The 19,494-nt window shown below is 33.8% G+C and overlaps 3 protein-coding genes and 1 long non-coding RNA gene across 7 annotated transcripts; all 4 read right to left on the bottom strand.

Annotated features, from left to right (window-relative positions):
• Positions 1-924: 924 nt before the first annotated feature.
• LOC145034041 (F-box protein At4g18380-like) lies at positions 925-2,329 on the bottom strand. Its single transcript, XM_078982470.1, has one exon. It carries the CDS (start codon positions 2,284-2,286, stop codon positions 1,303-1,305), a length of 984 nt encoding a protein of 327 aa, XP_078838596.1. The 5' UTR covers positions 2,287-2,329; the 3' UTR covers positions 925-1,302.
• Positions 2,330-4,420: 2,091 nt separating this feature from the next.
• LOC145034039 (uncharacterized) lies at positions 4,421-7,777 on the bottom strand. 4 transcript variants are annotated; one of them, XR_013677846.1, is made up of 8 exons: positions 7,285-7,777; positions 7,029-7,071; positions 6,386-6,435; positions 6,247-6,293; positions 5,540-5,662; positions 5,221-5,338; positions 4,803-4,937; positions 4,421-4,688 (listed from the first exon to the last, which is right to left on the bottom strand). It is a non-coding gene; the product is annotated as an uncharacterized LOC145034039 (long non-coding RNA). The 4 variants fall into 4 exon arrangements; XR_013677845.1 differs by lacking the exon at positions 7,029-7,071 and having other exon boundaries at positions 7,285-7,775; XR_013677848.1 differs by lacking the exon at positions 7,029-7,071 and having other exon boundaries at positions 7,338-7,775.
• Positions 7,778-9,859: 2,082 nt separating this feature from the next.
• LOC145036190 (uncharacterized) lies at positions 9,860-10,600 on the bottom strand. The gene has a single exon (XM_078984655.1). The coding sequence runs from the start codon at positions 10,598-10,600 to the stop codon at positions 9,860-9,862; it is 741 nt and encodes a 246-aa protein (XP_078840781.1).
• A 49-nt stretch (positions 10,601-10,649) lies between these two features.
• LOC145036189 (uncharacterized) lies at positions 10,650-12,215 on the bottom strand. The gene has a single exon (XM_078984654.1). The coding sequence runs from the start codon at positions 12,213-12,215 to the stop codon at positions 10,650-10,652; it is 1,566 nt and encodes a 521-aa protein (XP_078840780.1).
• Positions 12,216-19,494: the final 7,279 nt, after the last annotated feature.

Raw genomic sequence — 19,494 nt, 5'->3', positions numbered from 1 at the left:
CACACACACACACACACAAACATGGGCTAAATATGGTTCCAGCTTACTCATGGGCTAAAACCTCATAGAAACCCAACACTAAGCATATGTGTACACATATTTACATAGGAAATGAAAATTAAGGTTGTAATCTGAAATAAAAGGTCCGAAATGTGTCTCCGGAAAGGATTCCACCACTCCGGAATGTTATGTTCCAAAGCATGTGGTCATTTTACCAAAAAAAATAATTACCGGTTATTTTTGTTAAAATGGATTTCTCGATTTCCCTATATTAAACCCCATATTGAAATTGTTAGGTTTAATTTTATCATCAATTTTGTAAATATACATATTAGGGATGAGCTTTAGAACCAGAACTTGTTTTCCTATATTATAAGAACCGGGAACCAGACCGTCGGTTCTGGTGCCGGTTCCGGTTCTGGTCCTGGTTTTTCGGTTATTTTTCAAACTATAACCGGTTGAAATATTATAGATGATATGTTATATTCTGGAGCTTTTAAATGATTCAATATTTAACCAAATTATGACTTTTTACATTTTAAATTGAAGTATAAACACTAAATTATATGATGAAAAAAGAATCAAGTAACTCCGACTTCATATGAATGAATTATGCACATTTTAAAAACGGAGCATTCCAAAAAACAAAAATAAAAATAAAAATATTGAAACAGAAAATACACAACATTAATATGTAGTCTTCCGGAGTCTATAACTGATTCAATATCTAACAAAAATATGTGTTTTTATTGTCTAAAATGAACTAGAAACACCAAATTACATGCTGGAAAAAAAATTAAGTAATTCTGACATCATATGAATGGATCATGCACATTAAAAAAAATGCGACAAGTTTAAAAAAACAAAAAAAATGTTGAAATAGAGAAAACGCGACATTAATATTCTTTCTTTTGGGGTATGTGTGTGATTCAATATCTAACCAAAACATATGTTTGTATAGTCAAAAATTAATTACAAACTCCAAATTACATTTTAGAAAAAATTCAAATAATTTCAACTTCATATGAATTAAAAAACGAAAAAAATGTCAAATCGGTTCCGATTTTTAGAACCGGGACCGGTTTTCATAAAAATGAAGAACCGGTAACCAAACCTTATTACCAATTTTGGTTCTAGTTCCATTTTGATTCCGGTTCGGTTCTGATCCTGTCCCGGTTTCGATGGTTGTAACGTTCATTCCACTAATACAAACAATACAACAACCTTTCAGCATTTGCCTATATAATTTCAAATATAAAAATATATTTTGAATTTTATATTTAAACAAGCCAAACCCATTAATCATCTTCGAGCAGGATTTATATTGAGACTCTTTGAAGGCGCATGATTCTCAAAAATATGAGTAAGAACTTCCCACAAAAGTTGTTCATCGAGTTCATACCCTTTCTTCATCAATTGCTTCACCCCAACATCTTCATGTTCTTCCTCATTCTCATCCGTACGCCTGATCGCCACAACCGTCGCACCATGCAATAGACATCGTGATTCCGGCAACCGGAGTAGTTGGACATGCCATAACTTTCCATATCCCGACGCTGGCAATTTCAGCTCTGGATCAAGCAAATCATTCAGTTGCTGTCTTCCCCTCATAACAACCTTTCCTTTCCTGCTCGAATCACAGATCTCCGCGGCGTGTAGTGAATTCCGGTGGTTCTCCACCACGTGCCGGAGAATATGTTGCCGCCATGTCGCCTCTCGAAAGCACTGATTTGCAGATGCGATTCGAGATTGGAGAAGATGATTTGTTAACAGAGTATCGGAGTTACGGACCTGGTGGGTTGAAGGCGTTGGTTGATGAACAGAGGTTGCGAATAAAATCACACAGATATTCATATCTTTACCGAATTCTGCGTGCCATTTTAGGATGGATTCGTCTTGCTGAAACGAAGGGAGCTGAATTTGCAGGGTTCTAACATTTTCGAAGCTTTTTAAGGAATCAACCGCCGATTGGAACAACGGTCCGTCAAATTTATTTGTCAGTGGTTTCCGGAAGAAGGATTTGGAGAGGTAATTGAACAATTTCTTTGGTAGATTTTCGTTTAGATCATTGGAGTGCCGGTGAGGAAATGTGAGGAATAACGACGACGTCTGGTGGACGACGGTGGAGAAACGCTTGGAAACTAGACTGCAAATGCAAAGCAATCTTGCATTGTTTAATTTGGTGAATATTGTGAGCAGTAATTCGTCGGGGAGCCGATTTATGTGAACGACTTCCGGTTCTTCTCCGGCGAAAGATTGTGACCGTTGTGGTGGTGGTGACATCATTTTATTTATTATGTCCAAAAAAAAAAGTTAAAAAGAAAATTGAGTTCCCGTTCGCTAACTTTTAGAGGATCATCCCCGGTAAATCCGTTGAAGGAATCAAGGAATTTCGATGTTTCATTTTTTTTTCTTTCTTTCTTTTTTTTTTTTTCTAAAAATATTTTTGAGGGCAACTTTTTGTGGTACTTTGTGTTTTATATTTTTGTGTTAAATTGTGTTGATTCTAAATAATTGATTAGGAATCACGTAATTAGTATGACTATGAGATTTTTTTATACAACTAAATTCTATACATTTTTTATCAAAAGGGTTTTTTACCTATCGGTAAGAAGTGATTCTCTCAAATGAGAGCTCATGGGTTCAAATCTTACTAAGAAATATAGGTGGTGTTTAGAATTTAGTTAGGAGTAGAATAGTTTGCCGTTCAAAAAAAAAAAAATCTTTATATTTTTTGTTTTTATAAACTTCTCACAACCTAATTATATATATATATATATATATATATATATATATATATATATATATATATATATATATATATATATATATATATATATATATATATGAGATAATGACTTAAAAAGGTAACGAAGTTTCAAAAGTGTACAAAAAAGATCATTGTTGTTTTTTTTGTACACAAAATACCATTTTACCGGCTATTGTAGGTTATCCGGTTTTCAAATGTTCAAAAAATACCATTATTGTTTTTTTAGTACAAAAAATACCATTAATGTTACTATTTGTATACAGAATACCAACAAAATACACAAGTGTTCAACTAAAACATTGTGGTAACCAGGTACTTCAGGTAAATGGGATAAGATGAACGTAATCAGCAAGTGCTTGTTTAATTTTTGTTGAAATTGTTGGAAAAGATCTTACTTCCACCGTATGATCAGCCAAACAAGATTACAGGTGATGCTTCGGCTGATAAATTTTTCTTCAAATCGGTGATGAGAAGAGCGTAATCAGCAAGTGTTTGTTCGGCTGTTAGATAGGCTAAGGTAGAAGCATTCTTGTATGCCTCTTTCTAGCTTCCATATGGCATCTATTCACCATAATATCGATGCTAGATCAAATCACGCAATTTTTGATAAAATTGTATTATTAAAGGTCTGCAAGTGAACAAATTAATGTAGAGTAGAGTGATTAAGGCTTTTACTTCGGGGAAGATAACCATGGCACCAAAACGAGGGGCGAGTTCCCAACCGAAGTCGGTGTTGGCAGCGAACCATTCGATGTCGCCTTCATTGCCGCAACAAAGGAAGATTGGGTCCAAACGACTAGGGCCTGGGCCCACCCGGTGATCGGAGTTGATGAGATAATGTTGTTGGAACTTGGGAAGATCATTGAAACTGAAATGATCAAGAGTCTGATCAAAGTATGGTGTCTCGTAAGTGTACTTTGGCTGAACAAGAATTTTTGGGTTTTGAGAAGCTGTGGGGATTTGCCGAGAAACGGAGGTGGCCGGTGAGATTCCGACGTTGATGAAAGTATGCAGATGAGTAGGAGGAAGAATAAGAAAAAGGGTTTTGCCATGGTGGTGGAGGGGGGCGATGAACAACAGTAGTGGCCGAAGTGAAGTGGATGGTTCTTTATAAAAAGTAGCTAAATTTCCATTACATTCAAAGAAGGAAAAATGACTTAAAAAGGTAACGAAGTTTCAAAAATGTACAAAAAAGACCATTATTTTTTTTTTACACAAAATACCATTTTACCGGTTATTGTAGGTTACCCACAAGGTATTATTTGAACACATGTGTACTTCATTGGTATTTTGTGTATAAAAAAATATACTTTAATGGTATTTTGAGTACTAAAAATAAAATAATGGTATTTTTTGTACATTTTTGAAACTTCATTACCTTTTTAAGTCATTATCCCTATATATATATATATATATATATATATATATATATATATATATATATATATATATATATACACACACTAGGGGGCATTTAAGGGCCATGCTAAGCAATCAGTATGTGCAATCTACCGGTCTTTGCGATATGCTCTTTCAAATAGATCACAGATCTTCCCGCGGCCCAAGACTATAAATAAAGTGAATGTCTAACCAATAGTTAGTATCAACTTTGAGTTATGAAGGACAATACAAAATACTTTACGTTTTACCCATAATAGCAATGCTCTTACATTTGATATAAAACAAATAAGTGAAAATACATTGCTATTTTAAATATGCACAACACTAACAACATGCACTTTGGCTATTCAATCATCGAAGTGAGATAATATGCATAAATAATATCATTCTATTTACAATTCTGCATTTTTGTCTTGGATTTACTGGTGCATCCCTATAAGACTTGACTTGTTGCATTACCATTTCAATAGCTTTACTCCCACGATAAGATTCTTCTGTGATGGTTTATATAGTCCAGCTGCAAAAGATAGCGAATGATTTATTCTGAAGTTATGATCAATAAAGAGATGTTTAAAAAGTCTAGTATAATCAATTAGTAAAAATAATAAAGAAAATGTTGCAATAATTATACCATGAACTATCTTGTTATATGCTCTTCTTGTACAAGTGTAACCTGCTGTATTTTATTCTAGTCTTGCACCTTGTCATCATATAACAATGCCTTGAGCTTTCTCTCGATAGATGTAAAAAATGTCCAAGATATAACCTTCAAATTAGAAGAACTTATATTGACATTAATTAATGTAGTTAAGAGAAAATGAAGATATTTTTCTATGTTTTCCACGTTAACCAAGTCATTCGTGAAATTACAGATGAACCACCCAAAGAAAGATGAATCTAATAGAGCATGTCAAAATATAAGTATTAATCATTAAACTGCATAATTGGAGAAAAAGTAATTGTTTTTTTTTTTTTTTTTTGTAATTTTTCTTTTATTTTTTATCATTAGTAAATTATAATATTAGTTCATGCGCTTTACTCAAACTCACAAGTTTGATCCAATTTTGGAATCTTCTTGAAGTTGTACATAAGTTCACATTTCGTTGTGGATTAGTCCCCCTCGCAACAAAATCCAAGTCTTAAGAAGAAATAGCATTACACCAATGCCTATTAAGGTAGATATAATCTTTTGTTAGGAAAAAAACACTAAGAATTAAATATCCATAAGCATGACTTAGCGTCCAAATTGATAATAATGCTAATATGATACCTCTATTCCATAAACAAGGATTTAACTAAAATTTTGATAATAACAAAGTAACCGAACTCAACACAACATTTGAAAAAACTTATGAAAGCTTATCATACCTAAACTCGGTAATCGTGAAAAAAGACTGTAAACTATTGTCTCTCTTTATAGCCACTTATGTTTTCTTGTCACACTTTTAAGTTGTAGGAGCTACTCGTTTCTCCCTGATGCCATCGACCCTTCTGCCAAGATTACACCAAATACAAATTTTAGAAAATTCAATTATTGATCCAAAAATAATAAAGAGTAGCAATTATCGTGAGTAAATTAATGAATGAAAGTACAAATACAAATCAATTAGTTATAAAACATCAAGTCTCATAAATAATTAATCAATAAGTATCTCCTTAAGTGTTAAGTAACAAGTCTGCAAATACTGTTTTATTCTAATTAGGATATTATGTCATATCAAAGTAAAATTTTAAAAAATGAAGACGGATACCAAAATAAGACATTTTTGGTAATCAGACAAACATATGGCTTTTATAATTTTCACTTTTAGTATATGTTCATTATTATGTGTGTGATAGTATGATACAAATTGTTCTGTAAAAAGTGTTTCACCATTAAATTTTGAACATTAAATTTTATAAAGTAAACCGTACAAGCAGAGATGCATTACAGATGCATGATACAACTTGTTTTAAAGAATATTCTCAGCTTATTAAAATTATTTGAATTTTTTATCCAAATAAAAAGTAAATGGGTCCAATTCATTGAATTAGCTATTTTGATATTTAAAGCCTTAATAACGATAATTGATGACCTGATAGTAGAACTGGATGAATGAGGTGAACAACTATCATTAGAATCCTGCAATATTGTTATGTTTTATGTTTGAAAAACTGAAATTGATGAAAACAAAAATAATGAGAGAATTAGTGGAAGATTTGGAAGGTACTAACCACACATTTAAGAAGCTTTGTGTCGATTTCTATAATTTATCCTTGTTGGCCTGTTTCAAGAATTGGGTAAAACATCAAAAAAATAAAATTCATCTCTGTTGTGTGATTTGATTTTGACCTAACTAATAAGTACAAAAAACTCCTTGATTTTATGGTGGAAGTAAATCTAAGTGCATCTCTTTGAGTAGAGTGTAGCATTCCACACGAGTAATAAAAAACAAGAAAATAGTAACAGTTTCATCTTCAAGTAAAGAAATTTCCAAACAATGCATACATAGTTCACTTGTGGTAAATTGGGAGAAACAAAGAATTGAACTCTGAGGTTAATCTTAAAAGTCCCATTTCACTTCATGGAAAACATTATAAGAAAGGATCACATATTTTAAATAAGAGAAATTCAATGCAAAATGTTTTTAATTGAAAAAAAGCTTAGCTTAAACTTCAATCGCAAAATATAACTATTGATCATCACCATGACCACAACTCATTTGCTTCTACAACTCATCAAAGATTAAAACCCATATTTTTACTAAATTTCAAACAGAACATCATAACATTTTTTGTACACTAATATATTGAACATAAAAAAAAAAAGAATATGGAAAATATAAAATCAAAATTCGGTGAGAAGAGAAATTAAAACCCAAATCTGGTTCTTCATCAAACTTCGCCATCTTCTCATGATTCTAGAGAAAGATACATTAACAAAACATCAATAGAATCAATCCAGAAATTAAAATCAAAACAGCAACAAATAATTAGATAAGACAATATACATGTTCTTACTAACTCATTTTCAAAGACATACAACCCTAATTAGAAAAAGTAAGACAAAGTTAAAAACACTCGTGTTCAAGAAAGGAATGATAAGGGGAAAAGAAAAGTTAGGTAAAGCTTACATCTTCTATTTTGGATATATCATTTCTCTTTTGACATGGAATCGATTCCTTACCGACTATCGTAGACCCACCATCTCTGATTAAGAAACACCTCATTCAGAGGGAATGAGGTGCAAGCAGATCGAAGCACGGGCGATGTGTTGGGGGTGGTGTTAAATGATGACGGAGAAAAAATAAGAGAAAAGAATAATCTGGAATCAAAAACTCCACCCGAACTTCGCCGGATAAGAGAGACGAGGGGTTGTAAAAAGAGAAAGAAACAGTCTCTTTGTGAAGCTCCGATCAAATGTTATATCTTCGGAGAAGCATCTTCTTCAAGGAGAAGGGCTTTATGGGAAACTGGAGCATCGATGGTGGTGGACAGCTTTTCTCAAGAGTCTGTAGCAAGACACATGTTTGGTTGTTTGGAAGACATGCACTGGTGGAGAATGAGGTGAAACAGGCGATTGATCTTCACGGAGGACTTAAACTCTTTTTTCACGCGCCACAAATAAAATCTGTGTGAAGTAAACGCAGCTACCATAAAAAGAAAACCTTTTTCTATATATATATATATATATATATATATATATATATATATATATATATATATATATATATACTAATTTTGAAGTGTGAGATGAACAGTACTTGATTGTGATTGGACCACATCTTTATTTATTTTTTTACCTATTTGCTGTAACTATATTTTCCTGGGTCGGTGCTCCTACTGTTCATTCTTAAAGACATGTGATAACTATTCGACCGCATTAGCTTTTGCTATTACTACGTGTACTCCACTGCCACCATCCACCAATACATACACACCACTGCATCTTCATTAGCAGTTTATCTGGATGCTTCCACCGCCTCTCCAAACCTCTCTCTCTAAACTCATCCACATCCAAGAAAATCAATTCTCCACCGTGTGTCGTCCATTTGCTATTCTTCCCAATTAGATAATACTTCTAGAGTATGGAGCCGTTCCACGATTTAGTTGCCATTCCACGATTTTCCGTCAACTAGACTATGGAGTCGTTCATATTTTGATGATACTCCTACCAAACTGGCTTATGCACCTTTTTTTAGGTGATGTGGGGTAATTCCACGAATCAATTTAATCCAATTATTGGTCCCACCAACTCTAATCGACTGGGGCCTTCTTTGGTTCAATACTTTAAATGATCGTTGGTTACATGAGAAGTGAGGAGGCCTACATCGTTTGAAGGCTTACCTCCAATTAGAAGTCGTCTTCGGATCCGTTTCAAATGGTCGCCGATTTCATACACTCCACCACCCATGTTCGTTCCAGGTTTAGGGGCCCTTCAGACCTAAAGTTGGTACATCTCCGCTTTGCTTTCTTCTTCTTCTTCTTCTTCACGATGGGTTCAAAATTTCACAAAAAATTGTCTATGGCTCGGTTGGAGGACTTATGAAGACTTGAATCCCATCACTAATTTCTGCTCTGAAATTCCAAATTCGCACTCATTCATCCTCTTTTTTGTGATTTCTGTTCTGAAGTATGCCATTCTCACGCTTTTAGCATTTGGGTCTTTATTATCCTGTTTACTCGAGCATACCAACTATTTGTAGTTTTTTTTCATGTGTTCATGTCCAACTTAGAGACACCAAAGCCCTTCTGAAAGTTTAAGTACCCCATCTAGAATCAAAGCTTTCCTGCATCAAATTACATATACATAAGAGTAAATTACAATTTTGGTTCCTGCGTCTACCTGATATGCATTTTTAATTTGCAGTTTTTGCTTCTCAAGGCTTTCAAATCTTTGGTCTGGTAACAAGAGGTTATGTTGTTTCAGAATATGAAGTATATTTGTTTCACTTTTCCTAAGATTTTTATTTTCAAAGCTAACCCCTTAATTATGTTGCATTATCTCAGGTCTTTGATGAAAGAGGTTGGTAAAACCAGATGTGGAGTTTTGATAGATTCTGCAATGGGTGGCATGGAGGTTATTCTTATTATTTATCCTTACACATGAAATAAAAATGGAAATATGAATGTTTTCAGATATATTTAGGTATTCAAAGATGAAATTGAAGCTTTTTGGGTTTCATAAAGAAAGATGAATCCTTTTTGTACGCTCAATCTCTACAACTTATTTGGAGTTCCCCTTCAACTGTACTTCTTGCTATCAGAAGTGATCGATAGGGAGCCAAGAAGAAGCAAGATGGCGTCGCTACAGGTCTAATCTCTATTTCTCTTCTTTGTTATTTGTTTTATAAACTCAAACCCACCGGATTCAAAGCAAGAAAGGGGCAAAGAGGGTATTTGGTTGAAGCACATCCAGAGATGGAGGGCATAGCCTTGTGGAACGAGATTACCTCTCTTCTGGAACGTCGTCCCGCTCCACTAGGTTATTATATGCTTGTTTTGGTATCCAGTGGGTTGTCACTTATGACTATTAATCTATTATGTGCAAGGGCGAAGCCAAGAATTTTTTTTAGGGTGTTCCTTATAAATTTTTTTAGGGTGTTCCTCAAATATTATCAAACATCCTAACATATATAAATTACAACATCCAAAAAAACATATATCTTGATTAGCAACATCTACAAACATATATAAATTACAAATTTACTAAGGTCGTAGACGAGTTTTCATTTTATCAAACATATTGCTGATATCTTGATTAGCAACATCCGCAAAAACCTCTTTTTCAATATATGTAACCAAGTTATCATTCATCCATTGATCTCCCATTTTATTGCGTATCCTGTTCTTCACAATCTTCATAGCGAAAAACGATCTCTCAACTGTTGCTGTTGAAACCGGTAACGTCAACACTAATTTGATGAGCAAGTAAACCATAGAGTACACTTTATCCCTTTTTGTTTCAACCATCTTCTGTGCAAGATCACCAATTCCATTTAGATTCAAAAACTCTGACGAATTCAACATATCAAGAATATAAGTTTCAAGTTGATCATCAAGCATCTCCAAGTCTATATCTGAAAAATCATTTGGATATAAATGAGCTAGTTGAATCAATTTGTTTTTGTCAAAAGCTGCAAAAGAGTTATTTGGATTGAGACACGCCATGAAAAGAAGTAATTTGGTGCCACTCTCACTAAAACGACTCTCTAGTTCCATGCATTGCAAATCAATGACATCATAAAATAACTCTACACGATAGTAATGTAAGTTTGTCATCTTTGGATATTTTCGCCGTGACCATCCAGGAAGTAAGAACATTGCATCCATGTTGCAAACATCAATCTCGTGTTTTTCACAAAATAATGTAGTCTGAGTGAGCATAGAATCCCATCCAATATCCCTCAAATTTTGTAATTGCATCTTGCAAATTCTAACCAAGTTCATTGCATTTACAATATCTTGGTCTTTCCACTGCAATGCTTGGGACAACTCATTAGTAATACCCAATAATTTTTTTCATGAAGTGCAGAGAAAATATTAAATCAAAGGTTTGCAAGGAGTTAATTAACATATCAGCTTCACATTTTTGTTCTGGGGTTGCTCCATCTTCTGCAATAATCTCAAGCACATCTAAAATGGATGAAAACAATGAAATCATACTTATCAAAGTACCATAATGGGATCCCCAACGTGTGTCTCCCGATTTGATAAGATATTTTTCTTGATTGAGGCCCTGACCGCTTATGATTTCACCTAAAACAAGTGCCTCGATAACTTTGGAAGCTTGTTGTTCTCGAAGACGCTCAAGACGCTTGCAAGAACCTCCAACAACATTCACAACATTGGTTAGCAACACAAACAAAGAAACTATTTTCGAATTATTTTTTGCCACGGCTACAAGAGTAAGTTGAAGCTGATGAGCAAAACAATGAATATAATATGCACTTGCATTTTCATTCAAAATCAGAGTTTTAAGACCACCAAGTTCACCTTTCATATTACTAGCCCCGTCATAACCTTGTCCGCGCAAACTGGAGATGCTCAACCCATGTCTTGAAAATAAATTATCGAGTGTCTCTTTAAGTGTAATAGTTGTAGTATTTGGGACATGCTCAATACCTAAAAAGTGTTCAATTACACGACCTTCCATATCTACATACCGCAACACAACACTCATTTGTTCTTTAATTGAAATGTCACGAGATTCATCAACAAGGAGAGAGAAAAAAGATTCACCAATATCATTTATAATGATCTTCGTTGTTTCAATTGCAGCTGCATGAACAATGTCCTTTTGGATATCTAGTGAAGTCAATTTTAGATTCGAAGGAGCGTTATTGAAAGTAACAGCTTTAATGCTTTGATTATGATCAGCTAGAAATTGTAACAACTCTATGAAGTTCCCTCTGTTGTTTGAAGTTTCACTTTCATCGTGGCCTCTAAATGCAAGACCTTGTCTTAAGAGAAATCGAATACAATCAATTGATGCATCCAACCGTACATCATAGTCTATTGCACTTTGTGTTGAATGCTTTGCAAAAGCAACATCAACACGTTGTTTGTTGTTCAATAAATCCTTGCACTTGGCCCAAGCTTGGTTGTGAACACTATTGAAACCCCAAATATGACTAGTCAATTTTTCCTTATGTGCCCAATTTTGGAATCCGACACTAACAAACGTTTCACCGCCTCCTTGTGCTCCAACATATGGTTTGAACAAATAACAACATAAGCAATATGAAGCATTTTGATCTATACTATATTCTAGCCATGTTGAATATTCTTTAACATTAAACCAAGCAACATTGAATCTTCGTGGTTTTTTTCCAAAAAGAATGTAAGGAAACTCGTGGGACTTAGGTTGGCAAGGCCCTTTTAAGAGGTATACTCTTCGAACCTCGTCCCGAACATTAGGATCATAATCTAAAATCTTATTCCTCTTTCCAGGGTCCGAGGGAAGATCTTCTAAATTGATTTCCACACGGCTATGTTTAGAAAAATCAGCATTAGATGTCTCTGATGAATCCGTAAGTTTTCTCTTTGTTAAATATTTTTCCATGCCTGTTAAATGAGAAGTAATCAATAAATAATTAGCATTGATTCTTATAATATACACAATAATAAATAATAAACATTGCTCTTTAAAGTAAAAAGAAAACAAAAAGAGAAGATGTGTTTGGATAGAAAAGAAAGATATTAGAGTAAATAATAAACATTGCTTTTTGATGTTTCTGTTACTTCTCTATGCTTGCATAATGTAAAGAAAGATATAAATAATATGTATATTGAATAGAAAATAAGGCTATCATTTTCTCCTTTTATTCCTATTAAAAAAACAAAAAAAAGGTGGGGCACTAGGGCTTATGCATCTTTTCCCAAACTCCACATTGGAGTTTCACACATGGCTTATGCATCCTTTTATACCTAAATGAAGACAACTATTTAACTAATATACACATGATATATGGCCGGCATATCAATTATGGAGTTTCACACATGCTTATATAAAACGAAATATAATAATAATCGGTAAACATGCTACTTACGTCCCTAATTTTTGTTAATAATACAAATTATTAAGATCAATAACCTGATTGCTTGCTGCCTTGCTCCGATCTTCAACTCTTGCTGCCGCTGCAAACTTCAATTTAGCGATTAGAACGAGGATGAAGCAAGAACTCTTCCACGCTCCACCCAGTGGCGGAGCCACATTAGAACCAGAGTGAGCCCAGGCCCACCCTGAAATTATGTCTTTCTTTTTTTGTTACTAGCCCAAGCCCACTTTTGATACCAAATTAATTAATCGGAAACCCATAATCCCCTTTTCTCAAATCAGCGCCAAATCAGAAGGGTGGAGCGTGGAAGATTTCTTGCTTTGTCCTCATTCTAATCGCTAAATTGAAGTTTGCAGCGGCAACAAGAGTTGAAGATCGGAGCAAGGCAACAAGCAATCAGGTTATTGATCTTAATAATTTGTATTATTAACAAAAATTAGGGACGTAAGTAGCAGGTTTACCGATTATTATTATATTTCGTTTTATATAAGCATGTGTGAAACTCCATAATTGATATGTCGGCCATATATCATGTGTATATTAGTTAAATAGTTGTCTTCATTTAGGTATAAAAGGATGCATAAGCCATGTGTGAAACTCCAATGTGGAGTTTGGGAAAAGATGCATAAGCCCCAGTGCCCCACCTTTTTTTTGTTTTTTTTAATAGGAATAAAAGGAGAAAATGACAGCCTTATTTTCTATTCAATATACATATTATTTATATCTTTCTTTACATTATGCAAGCATAGAGAAGTAACAGAAACATCAAAAAGCAATGTTTATTATTTACTCTAATATCTTTCTTTTCTATCCAAACACATCTTCTCTTTTTGTTTTCTTTTTACTTTAAAGAGCAATGTTTATTATTTATTATTGTGTATATTATAAGAATCAATGCTAATTATTTATTGATTACTTCTCATTTAACAGGCATGGAAAAATATTTAACAAAGAGAAAACTTACGGATTCATCAGAGACATCTAATGCTGATTTTTCTAAACATAGCCGTGTGGAAATCAATTTAGAAGATCTTCCCTCGGACCCTGGAAAGAGGAATAAGATTTTAGATTATGATCCTAATGTTCGGGACGAGGTTCGAAGAGCATACCTCTTAAAAGGGCCTTGCCAACCTAAGTCCCACGACTTCATATTGCTTATGTTGTTATTTGTTCAAACCATATGTTGGAGCACAAGGAGGCGGTGAAACGTTTGTTAGTGTTGGATTCCAAAATTGGGCACATAAGGAAAAATTGACTAGTTGTATTGGGGGTTTCAATAGTGTTCACAACCAAGCTTAGGCCAAGTGCAAGGATTTATTGAACAACAAACAACGTGTTGATGTTGCTTTCGCAAAGCATTCAACACAAAGTGCAATAGACTATGATGTACGGTTGGATGCATCAATTGATTGTATTCGGATTCTCTTAAGACAAGGTCTTGCATTTAGAGGCCACGATGAAAGTGAAACTTCAAATAACATAGGGAACTTCATAGAGTTGTTACAATTTCTAGCTGATCTTAATCAAAGCATTAAAGCTGTTACTTTCAATAATGCTCCTTCGAATCTAAAATTGACTTCACCAGATATCCAAAAGGACTTGTTCATGCAGCTGCAGTTGAAACAACGAAGATCATTATAAATGATATTGGTGAATCTTTTGTTGGATTAGTGTCTAAGTCCATAACTATTTTGTTATGTACTTGACCAGATGGTGCATGGTCCTTTTGGGTTGCCTTCACCAAAACAACTTGATTGGAGAAATAAATAAAGAGAGAGAGGTTATTATGATTTATTAATATGTTATAAGAATAATATATTAAAGGAGAAATCATATTTGTTTAATTAATATTGGTTAATAATTAATTAGGAATTGATTTTGTGATCAAGTGTAATTAATTAAACTAGAGGGGCTGAATTGTAATTATGTGATAGTTACAAAATATGGTAATGGTTATCCTAAATATGGGTTGAACGAATTCAAGGAGATAAGGATCCTTGAAATCGTCCAAAGGATAAAGGATAGGGGTTTTCAAGGCTTATCTTATGGTTGCTTTGTGGATAAACAACTAGATAAAGATAATGACTGAAACCCTATCTCTACACCTATATAAAGACCCTAAGGCCTTAGAATTCATGTACTTGTTCCCAAGGAGTCCTAAGGACGAATTCTAACCTCTCTCCTCTCTCTTTATACCTTCCCCATTTGCTCTTGGTGTTTGTAAGACATTAGAGGAGTGACACTTGTGACTCTAAGCATTCCAAAGTCAATTCAAGGAGGAATTGGGATTGTTATTGCTACATAACAATCAAGGTAACATTATAAACTTATTCTTATGCTAATATGATTACTTGAATGCTAGAATTAGGGTTTATAGTCTTGGATTCAAAGCATGTACAATAGAGAAACCTAGATCCAAGCATTAGCGTTTGTATGAGCACATAGGATGTCTTATGACCAAAACCCATCAGTGGTATCAGAGCCATTGGTTTGGTTTCAATTGTATGAACTTGATATATTAGGGTTTATTGCCAATAAACCCTATGAGGCTAGGGTTTTTCGAGATTAGGGTTTGCAAACCCTAATTTGCAAGAGTTTGAATAAGATCTTCAAATCCTTTCCTTAAACCCTTAAATTTCGAAATCTAGGGTTTGTTATAATCCCTTGATTTTCGAAATTTGCCTCCTCCCCAAGATAAGGTCCTAATTTTTAGGGATTTGGATTATCCCATATCTTGTAATTATCCTTTAATTGTTATATATGGTAATTCAAGATCTTGCATTATCCATCCATATTTTCGAAATCTATATAGATATTTAAGGGATTAGGATAACTTAAATGTATAAATGGTAATTATCCTCATTATTTAGATAATCCCTTATGATTTAATAATTAAATTAATAGTCTAATTCAAGATAATTATTAAATCAAGAGTTTTAATATTTATAATTTTAATTTAAATGTCATAAATTCGAAATTTTAAGATAGATTAAACTAAATTGTTTTGAAATGTTTCAAAACTTGCCCTCAAGCTTTGGAATTTAAAAGTTGATTAAAAAGGTTTAATTAGGAGTGTTAAATTCTAAAACCTTAGTATTGTTTTGAAAAGTTCAAATCACACCCTTATGGTTTTATTAATCAATTAAGGTGTATAATTAAAAGAGATTTAATAAATCCATAAAAGTTTTGGTTTGCAATTTAATTGAATTAAAGGTATAATTATAAAATTTGACTACCTAGTATTTTAAAAGTGTAAAATACACTTTATACTATATATAACATTAAAAGTCTAACATTATATATATGTATGAGTAAAAGTCAGTCTTACCGTTAGTAGGCCTCATTCACGAAGCTAGTCTATAAGGGGTGCTTAAGGAAATTGCCTATAAAATGGCGATTGAATGGGTATCCACTCTTACCCACCGCACTCTTGACTAGTGGATGGTCGTTAGCCGAACGGGTAGGATAGGATGAAACCTTCCATTATAAGTACAATGAAATACAAAGTAACTAAATGTTTTTCAAATTCCCAATCTTAGTTACTGAGGCAAAAGTGAATTGATGCAATTCCATGAAATTACACTTTGTGCCCTTGCAAAGATGTTAGTGGAGTGTGTGTGGTTTACCGGCACACTAAATGGTTCTAAGAAAAGGTAGCAAAGGGTGACTCAATGTTTGTCATAGTTCGGTGGAGCGTGTGTCGTTTACCGGCACATCGAACAGGTGACTGTAACATGTGAGGGCACCATGTAATTTTGCATGGTTATTCACACCCGCTTTGTGATCCTCGGCATCCCAGTCACAAACAAGAGGGGCATATCGAGATTTAAACATGCCATTGAAAGTTCAATGAATCTCAAAGGATCTAGGAGTTTTCATAGATTTAAAACTTAAAATTCTTTTTCGTTTTTCGTGGTGGAAATTAGTGAATCGTCATTCACTTACCTTCAAATATTCTGCAATTAGGGTTACGACATCCCTCTCCCGAGTTGTAGAATATTGTGTTGGGTTCTAGCCTTATTATCTCATTTGGGTGATTTACTAAGGACTCAATCTATCAACTAACTTGAATTCGTTTTTCTCCCGTTTTGTAGATGTCAAAGTTCGACAACTATGGTCTTCCCAAATCCTGTGGAACAAGCATTCCACTTGAAGATGAAATTCCACGATTCGATCGAGGAACAAGAAATCATGCTTCACTTCCTCCTCCTCCTCCAATTATTCTCCCTAACCCTCAAGTTCAAAGGCTTGAAAAGTTCAAGATCGCTCAAGCCCTATTGGAAATGAAACATGAAGATGGTAAATCCGTGTGTGCCCACATTCTAGGAATGAAATCACACATCGATAGGTTGATTATGTTAGGTGTGTCATTCCCGAATGAGTAGGCTGTAAGTTGGGTTTTGCAGTCACTTCCTGAATCATATAATGAGTTCAAAAGAAAGTATTATATGATGGATCATGACGACAACCTCATTGACCTAACCTACATGCTTATTGCTGCTGAATCAGAAATGATTTGGCGAAGCAATGGAGCGTATTTGTTGGGAGAGTCAACCGACCATGCTTCCGAGGACGTTCTAAGAGAAGCGACCTGCGCTTGCTGCCAAGAGAAAGGGCATTGGATAGAAGTCTGCCCCAAGAGCCTGAAAATTCCAAAGATGGGAGAATCAAAAGTATGACTACGCTTCAGGTAAAATCCACTATCTAACTCCGTTAAGTTCCTATTCATTGATTCTTAATACATGATGTGATAAGATTGCATTTGAATGTTTTGAAGGATCGGTGAAAAGAAAGGAAGCTTGATAAGAGAGCAAGATGAATCTAATCGCAAGAGATGGATCTTGATCGCATGGACTTGAAGATTGGATTTTGAGCTTAGATAGTTATGATAGAGTTGTTAGAAATTTTCCTTTTACATAGTTTTCAATAGATTTTGCATTGTAAGGACAAATGTTTTTCCGTTGCTTTTATAAATCAAATAAATTTTGTTTGACTTATTTATTTATTTGTTTACTTCCTTGCAATGAAATCGTTATGAAAATTGATGTTTGCATATTTCTACAACGAATGGATATGATTCTTAGTTATGTTATTTATGGGAATGTCGAGAATTTACCAAATAGGGAGAGTTTCTCATCGCCCAAAGTTTCAATTGGACTGAAATTTGGAATCACGCAACTTGGTTGCATGATGAATGAGAAATTTCATATTTGGAAATTAGACAAATTCGTTGACAAAGTGTTAAGTGAAGGACTAGGAGATCGAGTACACAAAGTTGTGTGTTGATCAAGTTCACCATAAGAGTAACAAAGATATTCGTCATGATTTACTAAAGACTTAGTAAATATGATTACACTTACAAGATTAAGTGTGATTCTGAATTGATTAAAGGGTTTAGATCAATAGTAGAACGAATAAGAAGAATCAAGTAGGCAGAAAGATAAGAGTTTCTCCATTCTAAGAAGAAGGGAGAGTAGCTTTTATGCTTTATGATAAGTCTTAATGATTAAGAACCATATCTCAATTGATCATCTAAGTGAGTCTTAGTACAATTGTATGTTTAAGAAGAGGAATCAAGGATTGAAGAAATGGTTAGATCAAGAAGTCTATCATACTTCGTTCCACTAACAAGTCTTAAAGTTAAGATTGTGACAATGAGTGAAAAGTATTAAAGGTTTATAACATTCATCAAATGTGGAAAGTTGTGATGTCTTGAATAAGACAAAAATCGACTAGGACCAATTTATGAAGTGTTTTGATAAAAACTACACTAACTCTTGAATATTTGTTTGTCAAGAAATGTTTATTGACAAAAGAATCGTATATGTCAAGGAGTCAGTGGGAGTCTTTATAGTCTTGAAAAGTTTCAAGAACAAATCAAATAAACCTTATCGATCATCACTAGCACACGAGTTGAGGTTTACAACCTATCGTGTTGACAAAATTTTGATTCTGTGCTGTTCCAATTGAGTTAATTATGCATTTGAGTCCTATGAGTTCTCATCTTGAACGCATAAAAGGCAAGGCACCTTAATCAATGAAAGGTACATTGATAGGAAAAGGTGAGCTGCTTAACTACTTGGAAGACGTGGTGGGCAGCTGTGCTACCATAAGGCAAGAAATCAAGATTAAAAAAGGCTCGGTCCATATGAGTTTGAATTTGTCGTAAACTTTGGTTTTAACAAATTCGCATGGATAGGAACAAATACACCATTTAAATCTAAGTGTCATAAGATTTCCTCCTTCATGAAAATGATTGTGAGGAAATGCTTTCACTAAGAAAGATTTTAAGAAGATAGTGGTTGTAAAATTGCATTCTCAAATTCGATCATGGTTACGATATCCCTTTTCCATAATTTGAATTGTGAGGTTTGGCAATTAGTCTTAATTGTTAAGACACACATATGAACTATCTAAGGCAAAGGTGTATAAGTTCAAGAAGCCTTGATAAAAGATTATGAAAGCACTAAGTATTAGAAACATGGACTTAAGAAATTCAATAGGTATTGTCTTTCTGAAAGTTAAGATGTTTATGAATACATGTCGAAGCTAGTGGGAGCATAAGTGTTATGTTTTATAGTAATCATCATGATAGTGGGAGCATAAAAGTTATGATTGTATGATTATTATGGAAAGTATTGCAAGTTGGCAATATTAATTATAGAAAAACAAGAGTCATTCTTTGCAAAGTTGTAAGGATGGAATAGTTGTTTTGCTATAATTAAGGGAGAGAATATTATGCTTCATTTCAAATCTAAAGGCTTAGGTTGTGGAATGTTAATA

Source organism: Lactuca saligna, chromosome 3 (assembly GCF_052625555.1).
Source record: "Lactuca saligna cultivar CGN05327 chromosome 3, ASM5262555v1, whole genome shotgun sequence".
NCBI lineage: Eukaryota > Viridiplantae > Streptophyta > Magnoliopsida > Asterales > Asteraceae > Lactuca > Lactuca saligna.
Note: the sequence above shows the minus strand (reverse complement) of the source record. Positions and strands in the feature narration are given on the sequence as shown.